Source organism: Aythya ferina, assembly GCF_964211825.1.
Source record: "Aythya ferina genome assembly, chromosome: 20".
Lineage (NCBI taxonomy): Eukaryota > Metazoa > Chordata > Aves > Anseriformes > Anatidae > Aythya > Aythya ferina.
Window position 1 is genome coordinate 9,936,726 of NC_140318.1, and position 18,367 is coordinate 9,955,092.

Below are 18,367 nucleotides of genomic sequence, written 5' to 3' on the forward strand. Positions count from 1 at the left end.
ATTCATAGAGACTTGATTTGAATTTTGCATGCTCCATGATTCAGTTCCTACTACGCTCACCTTCCTGCCCTGACGATCCTTCCAGGAGATCCAACGCTCTCCGTTGCGGCTGTAGTCAATTCGGTAAGCACGGGCAAATTCTTTGCCTGTGGCACGGGCATGCCGTCCCTGAGTCCCAATCAAGGTGATGAAAAAGAGCTTATGCAGGTCGATCTGGAGGAACTGTACATCTTCTGGCTGCAGCAAGCCAGCTGGGCACCAGGCTCCATCCCCCTCTTCCCTTTGTAACCTGGGGGAAAACACGCACATTGAAAAAACGTCACTTCCAAGGACTCACCCTTCCCAGTAGCTTAGGAGACACCTTGAAACTGTGAGAACTGGGTGAAAGAGGCCTACTTGCAAGTGAAACGACAGCTGGCTACCAAACACCTCTTCCCTTTGGGCTGATTGTCTATTGAGACTTATCCGAATGCTGTAGCCAGATTTGCACTGTTCAGATCAACTCCCTTGGATTTAGTTACGACTCCTTAACTATAAAATCATTTCTTTCCCAGAAGCAATGCTTTAATGCTGATCAGAAACAGACGTTACTCAGTAGGAAACTGCATATTGCTTGCTTTTTAGCATCGTGCCTGGAAAGTGCATCCCTGCTTCTAAATCTTACATAGTATAGCCTCAACCTCTGCTCGACCTCCTGCTACAGCTCTAACAAGCACAAATAGGAGCCATCAAACATTTTAGAAAGAAAAGCTTTGCCCATCTACAAACTTTTCTGAGTCATCTCAAAACAGCTTTCACATTTCTTTCATTCATCAGACTTGCTAGCAGAGGACACTGCCAGTGACACAATGTGGAACTGTCTGATTAGGAGTTGAACATTATGGCACCAGATGCAGAGCTTCAGGTTTCTATCCTTGGAGACTGCATGCCAAGAAGGATGCTCTAGCAATCAGTAGGTGGAGCCACTAAAGGAAACACTGCCTTACCTAGGCTCCTCTAGGCTGAGCTGTGCAAGCCAGGTGATGGTGAAAGATTTAAATGTGGAAAACTTATCTGGAAACAAGACGGCTGTGGTGTCTTCCACAACAGATTTTCTGGCAAACGGGAAGCCCTTGAAAGGTCCTTGTCTTTCTGACAACCATCTCAGCTCTACATGATGGGATCACTGAGTGCTATCAGCCCTCATGCATCAAGGAAAGAAGTGCCCAGCAGGAGACACTGGAGGTCAAGGTACAGGCTAGAGCAAAGACTTTTGTCTCAGGTTGGTCAACAATGTGCTGCTTGTGCAAGACTTTCTTCCAAGATGTGGCAAGTAAATCAAGTTCTAAGAAAGGCATGAAGGTGATTGTGAAATGACAGGGGCAGACATCTGCGTAGGACGGCTACAATCTCTAACAAAATGAAGTCAGCTACAGGATGTCTTCGTGCCTGCACTCCGTGGGCGCCCAGCTGCCCTAACAAACAGATGATGGTAGGAGATGGTAAGTGCTGCCTCAGGTCTTTGCAGAGCTAGGGATAAGCCATACATCAGAGAACTAAATGCAACTCCTGGCTTTCAGGCCATTTAAAAATCTTTGCTCTACCACAGACTAACAAAAGAAAGCCGGCATTAGGAGAGGTTTATGATTTTAGATGGCCCACATTCTTTATAAAAATAAAAGCATTGTAGTTAACCTGAAATTCCTATCTGACTTGCACAGAAACTAAAGGAATGTTTGACATCATCATAACAAACAAGTCTAAGGAAATTTAGGTTTGTAAATATTTTGAAAATCATCAGTTAGTAGTTCTGAGAGAAATGAAACAAAAACGAAAAGCTGACTTCATGAAAAAGACCACAGTATTTCTTGACCTTGAAAGAAAAATCTGAAGCTGCTTTTTTAACAATTCCCCAACTCTACAGTTTCTAGGGTTTTTTTGGTCGAAGTAGAAACAGTCCATTTCTTCAAGAGGATTCAGCTGAAAAGTGCTATGTGCTGCTTGTACAGCCAAATCCTGCAACTCTCCAAACACCAAGACATCACCACCTCTCTGGGTACCTTTCTGACAGGTCTACCACTTCACTCTCGTGGGGACAATTCTTAATATTGAGTCAGAATGTCATGTATTACAGCAATGCAATACTTCAAGGGTGAAGGTAAGCAAAAGCTTATTTCTCAATCATATTGGATATCTAAAAACTTTTTTCTTTTTTTTTTTTTAATTTACACGTTTTGTTAGGGATCAACCTACCGTGCATACTGGGGTCCTGTGGAATCATACCACTGGCTGGAAGCAGTGATGTCTTCATCCCTTATCGTCCCTTCGTGCATTCCCAAAGGGTAACGGCATATAGCTGAAAATGGGAACAAAAGCAAGTAAAAATCAGTACCAACTCTTTTTAGATCACCAGACAAGTTTAATTAAAAGACTATCATGCCTAGGGAATAAACGTGGTAATGATAAAGTTGAGAATGCAAATAAAAAGGATGAAATACTTCATAATTGCTATAAACTAAAATTATGTGTAATGAAATACACTCAGAGCTGGTGTCATTCTGCAGAGTTCTGGCAAGAAAAAACTTTACAAAGAAGCATTTTAAGAACAAGAAATCCAAACCCACGCTAGTGTTACTGGTTGCATGGGCCTATTCTACAATGAAACATTATATAGGAATAATTGTGCAATATAAAAAGGAAGCAACCGTTACAAGTTTTTGCTGTTTCCTCTGGAAGAACCCAGATGCTTGACTTGCAATCAATACAAATGACTGTTATTATTCTCACCAGTCCAATAATAAGTGAGAAGTTAAGGAGCATCTATCACAGGTGACCAAACAACTCCAGCTTATGGAAGCATCTGCACCGTTGTGTCACTGTGGGTTAGAGTTTACATTTGAGTGAAGCCCCCAGTCATCCACACTGCTCCACCCTGATCTGCCCCTGCCTCTAGCCATGAGTGGAGCAAGCAATTCTCTCCAGGCATGCTTCTCACTCCAACTTGGTGCCTCCAAGGCGCACAGACAACTGCCTCAACCCACAGGGCTCTGCAAGCTCAACGCAGCTCAATTCACCAAGGACAGTGCAGACGTAGCTCACAAGTCTATGCGGGCCAAGCCCTCCCCCCTGATGTCATGTTTTAAATATGTTTTGGAATATTAGAGATGCTTCGGAAAACTCAAAGTCTTAATGTATTCATTAAGGCTCAGTATTCAAAACAGGCAAGCAAGATATTTTTGTCAGACTGACATCAACAGTAGATTAAAGAAGTTATATGGGATTAAATCATGAAACAATTAAAGGCAAAAACACAGTCACTGACAAGTCCCAGAAGAGAAGGAAACGCGCTCTCTTATGCATCATTGGTCCTTGTGCCCTGAGCTCGCAGCAGCCCCAGCTCTTCCCCTTGCCTGCAGTGACACAGGCAAGTGACAGCACGTGCTGCAGCCTCTCCAGAGCAGGATGCGTGTCAGCTGCATCCTCAGCACATCCCCACAGCCACGCTGCCTGCTGCCACGTCAGCAGCTCTTCTTGCCCTTCCCTCGGGGAGGGCACGGCCTCGGGTGTCCTCGTTTCTGTTTCTCATGGCTGCTGCCCTCACACCAAGCCTGGGTAGGGCTGTTCACTGGGTTCGGGAGCTACAAGACAAGACAGAAACCTGAAACCCACCTTTCCGTTACCACCATGCAGAAGAAATGTGGGCTGAATAACTACCTGCCAGATTTCATGCCTGTGCACAGAGGTTATTGCGATAGGGTTGGGCTGCAGCTGTTGTCAGGCACAGCATCAATGCACGTGTGCTGGTATTAAATAATCTTGATAAATTATTAAATAATCTTGTAGAGGAAATGGATGGTGAGTTGACAATGTTTGCTGATGACCTCAGATTATTTAATATAAAAAGATTCCAACTGACAGAAGAAAGCTCCCATGGTACTGTCTGACTGCAGTAAAACAGCACAAGAACTAGGTAAAGAACAAGTTAAACATACAAACACAACTAAAACTCCAAAACAGCTCCTTCAGGATACACAGGTTACCATGCAGAGGAAGGAGACCATTCTATGAGCAGCTGAATGCACATAAAATCAAACAGTGAATGCAAAAACCAGAACACACCATTACACAGCTGTCTGCATTCGTGGTCAGATGCTGGTCAGCTATGGAATACAGCTTCCTTTTCCCATCAAAAGGTAGAGAAGGCAATGTAGATGACACACAACGAAGGATCAACAGACTTATTACAGAATAGACTACTGAAGCACGACAAAGATCATTTACATCCTGAACAATTACTTGCTGCTTCTCAAAATCCCAGAACTAGGAGGCATCAAGGCATCAGGCAGCTGGGTTCAACACCAACATACGCATCCTTAACCTGCTAAACACTACAAATGCCAAAGGTTCACATGGCTTCAAAAATCAGCTGAACTCACAGATTCAATGTGCACTAACAGCTACTTAATGGAAAGGCAGAAGCGCTTGCTCAGAAAGCTCTGAAGCAGCTTGCTACAGTCGGCTGAGAAGGCAGCTGGGGGAAGCACCCTGTGAACTCATTCAGAACCAGCCAGGATGGGATCCTGCTAGAGTCAGGACACCAAGCTGGATGGGCCTCTGGTCTACCCTGAACATTGATCCATCTGAGGTTTCGTAGAAGGCCTGTTTACAGAAGAAATCCCTGGAAGGCAGCTGGTCTCTAGCTGTGGTCAGTGCCTACACTCAGGCACGATGACTGTGGCTGCTGAAAACCAACCCAAGGCTCTGACCCTGCTCTGATGCTAAACAGTAAGTTCAGTAAACCAGCCTGGCCTCACCTGGCTTAATTCTGACCTGTCCCACCATAGACCAGTACAATCCAAACCACTGCAGGAAAGCTAGTAGGCTGCTGACTGGTGAGTACCTAAAGAGGTCCCAAAAGGGCAGAATAGTCACCTGAAAGCAGAAAGGGCTTTTGTGATTCTGCAGCGTGAGTCCTGTCTGGTCTCACCTTTGTTAAGGAGAGCAGGCCCTACACCAATGCCACGTGGATAGCCAGGGAGGGACTCTTGGAGACTGGGAGTTATCACAGTCCTGAACAAAACTCACACGCTCACACATCCTGGGCTGGCAGACGGAAGCCAGAGTGGCTCTGGCATTGAGGGATGTGCTCTACAGGTGGCTGCGATTCACAGCAGCAGAAGGCTCTCACCAAAATGCGCATCCCATCAGACTCCTGCTCAGACTCCTCCAACTCCTTACTATGCACCCAGGGACACACTTGTCTGCCATGCAGATAGATACCCAGAGGGTAAGAAAAACGACACAGCTCACTTCTCTTATAGTGAGGTCAAACATCTGATGCTGGGCAAAAGAACCACACAGGATCCTTCCCAAACAGGTCTGGCATCGTCCACAAAGCAGCCCCTTCAGTTTAGAAGGCATCTGCATTGCTTACAGGTCTACAGCCAGTCTGGAGGGGCTTCAGACAACTCCTGGAGCAGATCAGGGCAACACAACCCAGGGCCATCAGCTGGGGCTGTGTGTCTGGGTGGGAACAGCAGGGCACAGCCCCTGGGACAGAGGCAGCTGAACAACTGCGGAGCTGAGAAAGCAAAGCTGCTGGAGGAAGCCACAGCCAGAACACAGAAGTACTAGCAAAGCCACGTGCTCGTTTCTCAGTGAAAGAAATTACTGCAAGAGAGTGGTACCACAGCCTGGTGCTCAGAGCCCATTCGACCAGCTAGGGTCCTGCAGGGGGAGAGCTATTCCTGCACCTTTGGGTGCGCTGACTTCTGCGCTCACCGCCACCAAAGGGGATCTGCACGTGATTGACCCTCTGGCTGCTGTCTTCCCTGTCCTGTTCTTCCACTAGTTTTAACCATCAGAACCAGCTGGCAACCACTGCTCCGAGCTGGGCATTAGAGGGAGGCACAGCAACGCCTGCCGAGCTTCCTCACAGGCTTCACATCACTTCTGTTCAGTGGCAGTGACCTCAAGCTGCCAGGAACATCTACAGGGCAGAGCAGTCAGAGCCAGACACAGTCACAGGACTTCAAGCAGAGCCAGACCCAGCAGGGTGAACCAAGCCCCTCAGGGTAGCACTGCTGTCTCGCCACACCTTGGGACAAGCTGGAAAAGGACTACACTCATTATTTCAGACTGTCTCTGGATGAAACCACCTCATTATGGTGTTTTTCGCAATATATTGCAGACTTATCTTACTCATCTCTGTCAGACTTGCAGCTTGCTCCATGCAGTAGGATACAAGGCATTCCCTCCCCGGGGGCTCGCAGGCTTGTATCACTGTCGCTAGCCTAGAGCTTTGAGCCAGGTAAGGTTTTTAAACCTTTCCTTCCACATCTCTCTCCCCCCAAAACCCTGCTTGCTGGCTGGAGAGCTGTGGTTTATGGTTTGCTAACTGGTAATTTGTTTTCCACAGCAAGCAAAGTCTCTCTGAGCCAGTCTAGAGCCAGTTTTTTTTCTGCAGGCCACATGGCCAAAGTTATGAAGAGAGAACCAGAGCTCCAAAAGCAGGCTTGCTGAGGGCACAGACCCTGTGGGTGGGTGGGTGCAGAAAGGAATAAATCCATGTGCCTGAGCCCTCCAGGGACTGTCAGGTGTTCCACTCCAGCACAGCCATCAGGGAAGACAACCCATCTCGGGCACCCAGGGACTACGTTAGTGAGTGTATGTGTTCATTACAGTTATGTGCATTCACCATGAGAAGCAAAAAAAAAAAAAAAAAAAAAAAAAAAGAAAAGGCTGCAAATGAAGATGTGAAAAGCGGGAGAGCACGGTCCTCTCCCAGCCTGGCAGCTCCCTACCAGGGTTGACTTCGGTGCCAGAGGGCTCAGGCAGTGAGGCCAACAGCAGCATGCAGAAGATCATGGTAGCAGTCGGAGGCGCTGCACAGGGTCGGATGGATGCGAGTCCTTCACAGGTGGCAGCTGCCGTCTACATTTCTGAAAGACAAAGCAGAGAGAGATGAGAGTCTTCCCAAGGCAGGGCTTGCTATACTGTCATTGCCTCATGATGGGCTGGGCAATTTTTCATGCCTTCAGAAGCATCCTGACCCTGCTCTGATCCTTCTTCTGATCAGAGGCTCGCCTGATCACGCGCATCCCCTCTGGTGCTGTTAACATCGCCCAGCTCAGCTGCCGCATCGACAGTGTGGACACACTCAATGACTGCTCTTAAACAAGTCCAATGAAAAGTCATCTCTCCCCTGTTTATTGATCGCTTTCCTTGTTATATTCACAAGTCCAGCAGCTGTTTCTAGAGCAAACCTGCATGGCCCAGCCCGGCTCCCCAGGTGGTGCTGATCCATCCAGACACTTCCACCTGCTCCAAGCACTCCGAAACTTGTCACTCGATCTCAAGATAAACGTCTAAAACAGGGTGAAAATAATCTCTCCCTTCACATCTACGTGACTGCCAAAAAAGCATGTGCACTCACACATGCAAGTACACTTAATTTCCTGTTTGGAAATGAGGAAAACTGCAAAGGGCTCAAACTCTGGCAATTCCAGTGGAAAGCCACGATACGACCCATGTTCCTGGAGGTGTTATCAGTGAAGCTACACAAATTCTTTGCATCCACATTCACTACAAACTGCTTTGGGAGGTTCCCAACCTGGAAGATTGCTTTACAGAAGGCAGGCTAGAGGGCCTGTCTCCTACTGAAATGGTAGAAGAAAACAGAACAAGTCAATAAACAAAAAATTCCCAGAGCCAGAGGGCATTTGCTTAGAAATCCTCAGAGTGGCATTAAAAAGGCAAAAGTGGACATTAGGATTGGTCAGCAGAGAAAGAGACCGTCACCATGCCAGTGCAAACACACATCTAAGAATGACAGAGCATCAGATGCCCTTAGCTCAGAGTTGTAACAAAAGGCTGTATTTTTTCCACTCAACATAATTAAACTGTACAAGGCTCAGCCTTCAGTTGCTGTGGATACCACAACAATTGGCTTTACTCACTACAAAGATGCACTATGGGTTCTTAAAGCCGAAGGTAAAACCTTTGGCTCCAGAAATCCCCCAGCTGGACACCCAGGAGCTAAATCAGGGCTAGAATCACTGAGGCTTGCCCTGGTTTTATGCTCTTTCCTAAGGATTTGCTACCGGCCATTGTCCCTGCTGGATTCCATCAGAGAAGAAGGCTCTGAGCCCGACAGCCGACCTAAGGGCCTTCTTGGGAAAAGCCAAAGGGGAGGAGGGGAACCAACAAGGGGCGGGTGCTGCCCCGAGGCACTGTGCCCAGCACTGTGGCACTACAAACAAGTGGCAGGAGACCTTACGATTGCCAGGGCACCTCCTGCTTCAGCCACCTCTTGCGCTCCCTGTGAGCACCTTGGCCACGGCCATAACAAGGGTCTGTGATCCTGAGACCTCATGCAACCTGAGGTGGGGGCTGTGTAAAAGCAAACCAGCGGCAAGGGAAGGCAGCTCACGTCTCAGCAGCGGGGTCTGGCAACCAGGGGAGAGGCTCTGGGCAAGCCCTTGCGAGCTGCCTGTGCATCTGTCATGGTCTTCCCCCCAAAAAACAGAGGGGACCCCAAAACTGATAGTGCAGCTGTGGATGCCATGGAGCAGAGACTGGCCGTAGCTCACTGGAGGGGGATTTTTTGAGGATGTTTTTGCAGCAGTGTTTGAAGACAGAGCTGGATGTTTGTTGGTGCGGGCAGTTGGCTAGGGTGCCCCAGCTGACCAAGCAGGGCTGCCAGTGGGAACTGGTGAGAGCTGGGTGCAAGAGGACACTGTGCCCACACAGGGCCTTAGGAAGGAGAAGATCATAGGTCTTAAGGCTTTCATTTTATCCATCTTCCTGACATAAGTGGTAGCAAACCCAGCAGAGAGTACCGGGTGCCCTGACCACAGCCCTGGGGCTCCGTGGGCACAGCCTGGGCTGGAGACAATCCTGCCCTGGGGCCCTGGGCTGGAACAGCCGTGAAACAGAGCTGTGAGCTCCTGAGGGGGTCCCTGCAGGAGGACAGCGCCCTGGAGACATCTCCCCATCAGTGACTTCCCAGCTGGAGGCTGTGCAGCTGGCAGCCATATGGGGCAGCCCTCAGATGGCAGAGGACGAGCACCCCACTGCCCCATGCCCTCAGCACCTAGGAAGGGCCCGGCCAGCAGGAGGGCAGCAGGTACTGTATAGACACAGGCAGCTCCCAGCAAAACCCTCTGGGAATGTGCCCTGTAGGTCAACCAGGGTTAAGAGAAAACATTGCCAAAGAGCACCAAAAGCACCAAATCGTATGTTGCCAGGTGAGGACAAGAGACAGCTGCTGATGCAGAAAAGGAATCAGAGCAACCCCAGATGTGATTTAAGTGCTCAGATGCCGTGCCCTCCTGTCTGATCCAAAGGCCCAGCAAAGGGCTCAGCAGCAGGGAGGCAGCTGCCCAGGGGAGCTGTACAGATTGGGGATGAAGCAGCACCCACCCTGTGGCTCAGCACCCACAGCCCCACTGGGACAGGCTACCACCACCACAGGGCTCCAGCAGCTGCAGGAGAGGTGCTGGGTCTTAGCATAAGGATTTGGCCTTTTAAGAGGATGACAAACTTAGCACAACTCTTGTCGGGTTATGAGGACATCCACCATTATTCCTGCAATGTAACAGATGCGACATGCAAAACAAGCAGCAACATTATCTCATTTGACCAGGTACTGAACAAGCACTAATTTAGTGCCCATCTCTGCAAAGATCACGTTAAATCACACCCATTGTATTGCCATCATGTTGACATTTAGCCACCTGAAGACAGCGATCAGAATGTAAAAAATAACGGGAGGGAAGGGGGAACTGGGGGGAGCAAGGTAGGTCACACAAGTGTCCAAGCACCACGCCAGCTCCTGCCACTGAGCCAGCAGCCAGCAGGAGCAGCAGCGGTGCCAGCTCCATCCCGGCCCCATCCTGCCCTGGTGGCTGTGCCCAGCACCCTGTGGGCCTAGGGCTTCCCCAGGAGGTGACAGGCATGGGGAGCTCAGCAGGTTACACACAACTGCTGTGGCCTGGGGGAGCGGCAAGCTGAAACTGGAAGATGCAGCGAGGCCAGCCTGGTCTCCAGGAGAGATGAGGAAAGCTTCAGAGCTGGCTCCAGAGCTCACCTGTGCAGTTCTGTGCCCATGAATGCTGGCTTTGGATTTGGCCCTGAGACCCCTGCTTCCACTCCCGTGCCTAAGGGTGTCCACGGCAAGCAAGATGAACCCTCTCAGGAGCCAGCTTTCTCCAGTGATGGCAGAGGGAACCCAAAGGGCTGGCTCAGACCAGCCTCAAACTCCCCAGGGTGCCACAGTTACGTGAGAAGAATCCTCCCCTTTGTACACAGCCGTGAAGAAATGCTCCCAGCAGGTCAGCCCGAGGCAGGGACCCAGCAGCTGGGCCTTGCTGGCTGGTCCTGGCCCACTACCGAGGCTGTGGGGGAGTCCCAGGAGAGGAGCCGCATGCAGGGAGCAAACTGCGTCACTTCTCATCTGCTCGTGCCCTGCAGCTGTCCCTGCCTCAAGCAAGGACACCGAGAACGTTTTTTGATCCTGTCCTGTACTTAGAGGAGCCTCAGCCCCACTCTGGAGCTCTTCCTGTTGGAAACTGTTTGAACAACTGCTGATGTTGAGTTTTTGCTAAGTCCTCATCCCAGCTGGTAGTAGATTTGGTTTCCCAACTGCACGCTTCCATGTGCTAGAACAGACAGGAATACACCAACTACCAGCCTCTGCACGAACGGCTCTGAAATCTTCTTCCTAATGATTTTTTCTGCCTAGACAGCTCACTTTTCTTCATAGCTCCTTCAGCTGCACTGGAGTCCCCTGCTTTGCTTTATGACCTGCCCACGTACACGGGAAGTGCCAACACTACAGCACAAGCCTGAAACCAGCACAAACAGGATTAGCAACATCCTCACAGAGGCAAGAAAGTGTTAAACTCCGTTCCCGGACTGAATGGATCAAGTTGCTAATTGCTAACAGCTGGCTGCAGGAGAATAAAATCCTGTTACAATCATTGTGAGAGTGGAAAAAAAATCTTCTTGCTGAAAAACTCCCTAAGAAACGTAAGGGAGGGCAGTTTATTCCCAACATACCCAGCAGATACCACGTCTAAAACCCGAGCCATCCTCCCCAGAGGAGCTTGCTGTGACCCCGCGCTGTCCCCAGCGCAGCGTGGGGCTTACAGCAAGGCCTTGGCGCAGCGGGCGCAGGAGGGAGCTGTTCTTTAGTGATCCACATGAAGAAGGTGGGACTTGGAGCTCCTCCAGGTACTGTTCTCCCTCCAGAGATCCATTACGGAGGTCTGGCATGTTTGCAAGCCTCTCTAGATCCCAGCTGAAGCAGGCATTTGTTTTAACTGGTTCCTTCGCAGATCGTTACCTCGGAGCGGGACCTTCGGGTTTGTTGCAGGAATCCCATTAGAGATGCCCAGCACCGTGCCAAGACACTCTGTGGTCACGACCAAAACCCATAGGTGTGCGTGAGAGGTGTGCTGTACAGCAAGAGCATCTATCCAAAAATCGGAATATCCCCAGAGGAGGTTCAGGAATGGCCAGACCCATCCAAGGTACCTGGATGTTACAGCCACAAGTCCTAAAGGCGTGTAAGAGGAAACAGCGAAGCTACTAATTGGGGCAATATCTGAAGCCTGAAGGCCAACAGGTGTGATTTCCAGCTTTGTGGCTCCAGAACAACAGTGGAGCTTTTCTCTTGGCCTCAGAACTAATCTGAGGCACCCCAAACCCAGCAGTCTGCCCCCGGAGCACACACCTGAAGCCCATACAGCTCCAGTTTGACCAAGCAAAACATGCTGAGGAAAGCACTCAGCAGAAAGCATTCTGACCACCTCTTGAAACGTTTCACTTGATTTACAATTCCAATACTTCTTGCTTCTCGTATTGATTTTTTTTTTTTTTTAAGAGGACTTAAAGCTCCGGTCACCACCTCCCTGCAGACCCCCACCCACCCGTAACAAAGACTGCTTGGCTGGCGGCAGTCAGGAGTGTGTGGGGACAACTGGCCCAAGGCAAAGCGGCACCTTCTGGGTAACACAACCACCATGAGGCCGGGGAAGGCAGAGCTGCTCTCAGGACCCAGGCCTGAGAAGATGGCCGCCCGGCAAGCAAGCAATGAGCTTTCCCTTCAGCAAAGTCACAGCACGGCCCTGGCAGCCGGCCCTGGCTGGGGTGAGGCAGGCAGTGCGAGGAGAGGCCTGTGTGTGACATTGTGTGACACTGGTGGGGGACCGGGCCAGGCTGAGCACAACGGGGACACTAACAGGGGAACCACGCAAGGTCCTTGTGTGAGGCTCCAAGGGGAGATCTTGGATGCAGGCACCAGAGATGGTCAGGAAGGTGAAAACCCTGCGGTAGGGTTGGGAGTGCAGTGAGGAACGCAGGGCAGGAGCAGCGACCCCACAAAGCAGTGTCCAGAGGGGGGACATGGCCGGACAGGTGACAGCAGCCATACTTTAGTTGAAAGGGTTGGGTTAACAAGGTGCATGAGAGAAATAAGAGGCAGTAATGGAAAAAGGGAGGAGTAACAAGCCCCAGTGTGACCCTGGAGATGTCCCCAGAAGGAACCCCAGAGCCAGGTCTGTGGCAGGGGCAGAGCAGGACGTGGAGGTCTTCGTGTACCTCCAGGTGGGTGAGACAGGGCTGCCCCCAGGCTGAGGAGGCTCTGAACATCACTTTCCACGCTGTAGCCAAGGATCTGATGAGGCCATTACAGAAAAGGAAAGCGACACCTCACTCTCGCAAGATTTTAAGAGAAAAAAAACGTATTCCAGTCACCCACACGTGATGGTTACTTAGCACTAGGAGAAGGCTCAGCCCGCGGACCCAAGCCCACCAGTGCCACAGCTGGAGCCAGGAGAGAGGTGTTCTGGCACACATTGGATCCCCACCAGTCCTCCCATTGCCTATGGGCTGGTTCCAGGGACAGAAGCTGCTCTGTTCCTGTGACTGCTTTGTCACAAACCAGATTTAAGGATAACAGAACAAATGTAATTTAACATTAACACTGCACTAACACCCCGACTGTTGGTTGTCCCCTTCCCAGCTGTGCCTGCCCCCGGGACACAAGCACACCCCGTGTCCCCAGTGAGCCCATCCACCTGCAGGCGCCCAAGACGCTGGAGCCCCCTCCAGGCTCTGGTCTCTGCATGTCAGCCGGTGCTGGGAGGGGAGAAGCAGCAGGACAGCAGAGGATGGGCACAAACACGAAGCTCCGATCATCTCCTCCCCCTTGGCCAAGCAAAATGATCGCTTGGTCCCCATCAGAGCTTCCTTCCCACGCAGAACAGGCACGGGAGAGCACGTGGCATGCACATTTCTACTCTATGCCTTACACTGGCATCTCTCTCCAGTTCTTTTCCTCCTCTCTTTTTTTTTTGAGGTTGTTTACTTTTTCTTTTAAACAATCCTTAAAACATGGCAACTACAAGCTCGCAGTATTCCTCCCCAGACCCACCATCTCCCACTCCGAGTCTCACGTAGCAGCCCTTTATATGACACGTTAACCACACAGATGACAGATGGAGTATTAAGAGCACTCAATCTAAACCACCTTCCTCCCTCCCCATTCTCAAGGGGCTCCACCATAACCTTTTATTTAACTGCGCTCAAACCCGCACTCAGAAGGAGATCAGGTTACCGAGGCACAGAATTATTCGGGCTGGAGGAGATCCTCGGGAGAGCATCTAATCCCCCTCCTGCTCAGAGCAGGGTTAGCACTAATTTCAGAGCAGCCTGCACGGGGCTTTGGCTGGCTGGGTCTTAAAATCCTCCAAGGACAGAGGCTTCCCTGCCTCGCTGGGCAACTTCCTCCAGTGCTTGGCTGTCCCCAGAGGCAAAGCTTTCTGCTCCTTATGCCAAGCCAGACCTTCCTGTTATTTCCACCTGTGAGCACTGCCAGCCCTCCTGCCACGTGCCTCTATCAAGAAGAGGATCAGGCTCTTTATGAACTCTTCTTGGTACCCCAAAGCCTTCTCTTGCCCCAGCTAAGCCATCCTCACTCCCCCAGCCTCCCAAGTGAGGCCATTTTCAGGGTGAAGCTCGTTAATATTTTCTCCCCAATGACCACAGGAGAGGTCAGCCCTGGGACTGCCCTGGTTTGATTTTCCTCTATCTCCCCATGGTTTCCTCACGGGCAAGGCAAGGACCAGCAGAGCTCATCCCACATAGAGCTGGGGTACTGCAGGAGCCTGGGCTATGGCCAGCATGGATCCACTCCCTGCTACTTCTGAGAGCTACCAGGAGGCACCAAAACTCAGCCCACCCAACGCAGTACTGACCGGCAACACGGGAACTGGGACACGGCCACCTTTGTGCACCTTATCGGCAGACACAGAGCAGACACCATCCCCCCAGGAGGGGCTCTCAGCCTGGAGCCCACCAGCTGTGTGAGCCCCACAGCCCCGAGCTCAGCGGGGGAGCAGTCCCGCTGCCATCCCAAAGCTGCTGCCTCCCGGGAGCGGCACCGTGGGGTCGGCAGCGGGGAGCTTGGTCGGGTCCAGGTACGTGATGTCAGCCCGGCTACTTCTGGCAACGGGGACAGGAATCTCATTAAAAACCACAATCTGAGCACTTTCAGACGGGATCTGCTTTCTATCAGAGCACGTGGATCACCGAGTGGGTTCCTTCTTTAATTTGACAACAATTTACTAACCCATCAGCTTCCCCAGACCTCGCTCTGGCCTGGAGTCAGTCCCAGCTGCCTGCTGGTCACCTGCTCCCCCTATCTTTTAAAGCATCGCTCCAACATTAATGTTTTCTCAAACTCTGGAAGCCCTGCAGTCTTCCCAGCCTTGTTCTCCAGCAGCCGGGATTCAGAAAGTTGTTTTGGCAATTTGCTTCAAGCAGGCTCCAGTCGTGCCCAAGTTTCGAAGATTGTGAAGTGTTATCTGGTGTTTAACAGCCTCCCCCGTTGCCAGTGCAACAGAAGGTATTTCAACAGCCTTACAAAGGAGAGAGAGGGAAGGCTTTGTTAATAACAACACAGAAGTAATCAGTGCGTATTTGTCTTTTTTGTTTTTCAGATCTTTGCCAGCAGTTCTACATAAACACCACTGATGAAATTTGTTGTTACACACATATCAAAGTATTTCTCACTGCCCTGAGCTACACTTGTACTTTCTCAGTTATCTTCAGCTCTCATTAACTGCTGCCTTCCCAAACACCCAGCTCACAGCAGTGGCTGCCTACCTGCACTTTTTACAAGAATCCAGGCAGAGCGCTTTGCATTAAAAGATGAAACGATCACCGGGCCGGGCTCTTTGCAAAACCAGAAGGGAAGCAAACGAATGCACATAGCAGTGCACAGTATCCAACACCAAGCTGAGAATCTGCTGGGTTTTACAGGGGTGGAAGCCAAACACATAAGGGATGGTTCAGTGAAAATGAAAACAGAAACTCCGCGTTGGAACCTCGACGAGTTTAGCTGGCAACCTACTTCCCATCAAACCGCCGCAGAAATGCTAATACCACCAAGAGCTACGTTTTATGAGCTTTGTAGAGTGTCCCTTCATTCAGGAGGAGGAAATCCCACGCACCTGTCACTGCCCTCATCCTGAGCTCCAGGAGCACCACCAGCTCTGCCGTAACCTTACCACACAACATCTATAGGTGTGCAAAGCCGTGCATTTACAACGAGAGGCCAAACTGGAGGAAGCTCTTCCAGTGTCAGAAAGAAGCGAGCGTTACCACCACCGACAGCACCCCGCAGAGCAGAACATCTCCGAGGTGCAGGCAGCAGTGGTCAGGGTCTGGCCCCTGCCACCCAATGCTCCAGGGGCCAGGCTGCCGGCAGTCCTGAGGACCAGAAGCCTGGGTGCACGTGGCTGTTCTGTGCTCTTCGAGCTTTGTTTACTACGCAAAGTGCTTTTAAAGTGTCATTTACGGAGTGCCTGGCAAAGAGGGGAGCAGCGAGTGGCAGCCCTTACCGATCAGCTGAACCCCGGCCGCAAGCCCGCGGAGCCCCAGGAGGATTTTCAGGCAGGTCGAACCGTGTCCTGCTGGGTTTACTATTTACTAGCACAACCCTAAAAGATAAAGTTTAACTTCTCGTGGAATTTTAATGAGCTCAGCGTTCCAACAAAATACCTAGCATGACCAGAGACAGCTCAGGGAAGATCTCTGCTCACCACAGTGTATTGAAAGCAATCAAACCAAACGTTTTGTTTATAAACAAAGGAAAATACAAGAACACTGGAAAAGCTCTCCTAGTGTTTCACAGCCATGGAAAGGCAGAAAGGCAAAGTCTGATCTAATTTCCTCAAGATGGACCAGAAACAGGAGCTTGTGGAGAAGTAACGAGATTTCACAGTTACCCAGAGAAGGCAGGTAGCTGTGGGGAAACCTGAAAATCCTGGGATTGTTTAAGGCAATGAGGAGAGAAATACGAGAGCACACGAGGAAAATAAAACATGTAGAATAATGATGTCTAGACCAAAGAAAGGATCCCATTTACCTCTTTTCCATATTGAAAATGAACTGAAATTAAAAAACAACAAATTAAAGTTGAGGAAATGAAATTCCGTGGCAGACCATGCACATTAAGCCTCCGGGACATGCTCCCGCACTGCTTTGTGGCAGTAACTCTGTAAAATATTGGAAGTGGATCTCTGTAATGAGAACATCTGCAGTTACGTTAGCAGAGTAAAAGGAAAGGTGTGCAGGATGCAAGTTTTCATCCAGGCAGGCAGCAGCAGACCCGTAATTAACACGGCCAGGAAGCTCTCCTCCAGGGGCAGGTTACTCCCGGTGGCTGCAGCCGAGCTCTCGAGGAGCCGGGCGTCAGGCAGGCACTGCCGGGGATGAGATGGGTGCGAGGAGGGGGGCTGCGATCCCACCCAGCTCAGAAAGCTTCGTGTCTGGGCACAGAGATCACACTGAGGGCCTGGGCAGCTGGTTGTGCGGCCTCTCAAAAGACAACAACACCGTCCGCTTTTTTTTTTTTTTTTTTTTAAAAACAGATTATCCTCCGTGACCCAAAAAGAGGTGGATGAAATTTCAGCTAAAGCTATTAAACACCCACGGAGCTGAGAGCGACCCTGGAATGCCCCAGTGGGAATGGGGATATTTTGGAAAGTGCTCAGCACCTGAAAAAAGGGGGTTTACCAGGGAAATAATCAGACTTACCAGGGGCGGCTGCTACTGGAAAGCCCCATGGTTAACCCTAACAAGGATTCGTAGGAGCAGCTTCCTGCATGCTTCCACTTCTGTGTTTCAGGCTAAACGTGAGCCTGAGAAGTCTTACACTGAGAAAAAAAAATAAAAAATGCAGTGGGTGAATCAGGAGGGGACAGGGAGGTCTGCGCCTCCTTGGGAACAGAGCACGGGGCTGGAGCCGCGGGGCTCGGGCGAGCTGCTGCCGGCCTCGGCTTTTGTGCATCCCCCTCGCCGCCCGCCCCGCAGCACTGCACGCAGGCACGACTGACAAAGCTCAAACACCACGGGCTCGCCTGGAGAGCCCCGGCCCCAGAAAGTGCTTTTGTCCAGGGGAAATGGCACCGGCCAGCTCCCCGTTTCGATCAAACACAGGAGAGCCCAGATGCCGGAGGGCCCTGGGCACGCAGCGCTGCGGCAACACCCGCAGGGCCGCAAATCCCCCCGCAGCCATGGGAAGCGAAACAGGGCACGGAGAGCCACCGCCTCCCTCCCAGCAGGGCCAAAAGCCTTCAGCTCCCAGCTCTGCCACCCCTACAGCCCCCAGAAGCTGGCTGTTTCGCCAGTTTGGGACAGAAAGGCGCCGGGGCGAGCTGGCTGGAGCGAGCTCAGAGCCGAGCCCCGCTGGAAGGACCCTACCTGCCTCGCTCGGGGGCTGCTGAGCGCGGGGAAGGACGGCAGCGTGGCTGCTGGGCTCCACAGACCCAGCCAGGCTGTAGTTTCGACATTCCTTGCAACTTTCCACCAGCACACATGATATGTTCAAACTTGAGCAACTCCTCCCTCCTCCCTCCCTCCGCGAGACGCAGACAGGCCCAAGAGATGGCCCTGCCTCTATCATCGCAGTTCCTATAGCAACTCCCGGCCGAGCAGATGGAAACAGAGCTGTTTGCTCGGCAAACCGGCCTCCTTGGATTCCTCCGCTCTTCCCCGCTCCGCTGGCCCCTCCTCGCTCCAGCGCTCTCCCCAGGGGCTGCTCTGCTGGCACTTGGCCCAGGCTTTGCCTGGAGAGAGGCCAAGCTTTGAATTCATTTAGTAAAACCACAACATAAAGCAGCTCTCCTGCTCAGGAAGCAGGGCCCATGTAGTCCCAGGGGCAAGCCAGGCCCCGGCACGGCACGGCAGAGCCAGCCTGCACCTTCTTGTTTTAACGCGACCGCTTGCACTCGCTGGAAAAACCCCGGGCAGATGTCAGCACAGCCTGCTGCCCGCTCAAAACCCTTCGCCGGGGGGAAAGGGGGAAAGGTAAAAAGCA

The 18,367-nt window shown here is 51.2% G+C and overlaps 1 protein-coding gene across 7 annotated transcripts in view; it reads right to left on the reverse strand.

Annotated features, from left to right (window-relative positions):
• The window catches only part of LOC311421924 (discoidin domain-containing receptor 2-like), a 58,156-nt gene that overhangs the window by 25,190 nt on the left and 14,599 nt on the right, over nt 1-18,367 (reverse strand). For 3 of the 7 annotated variants that reach the window (XM_084494403.1, XM_084494405.1, XM_084494404.1), the window contains exons 2-4: nt 6,783-6,920; nt 2,233-2,335; nt 61-289 (exon numbers count right to left, since the gene is read on the reverse strand). In XM_084494403.1, coding sequence (XP_084350529.1) covers nt 61-289; nt 2,233-2,335; nt 6,783-6,846 — 396 coding nt within the window. In that variant the 5' untranslated portion in view covers nt 6,847-6,920. Of the gene's footprint in view, nt 1-60; nt 290-2,232; nt 2,336-6,782; nt 6,921-15,887; nt 15,973-17,085; nt 17,108-17,751; nt 17,911-18,367 lie in introns of those variants that run through there. The other 4 variants (XM_084494402.1, XM_084494408.1, XM_084494407.1 and 1 more) reach the window with 3 other exon arrangements.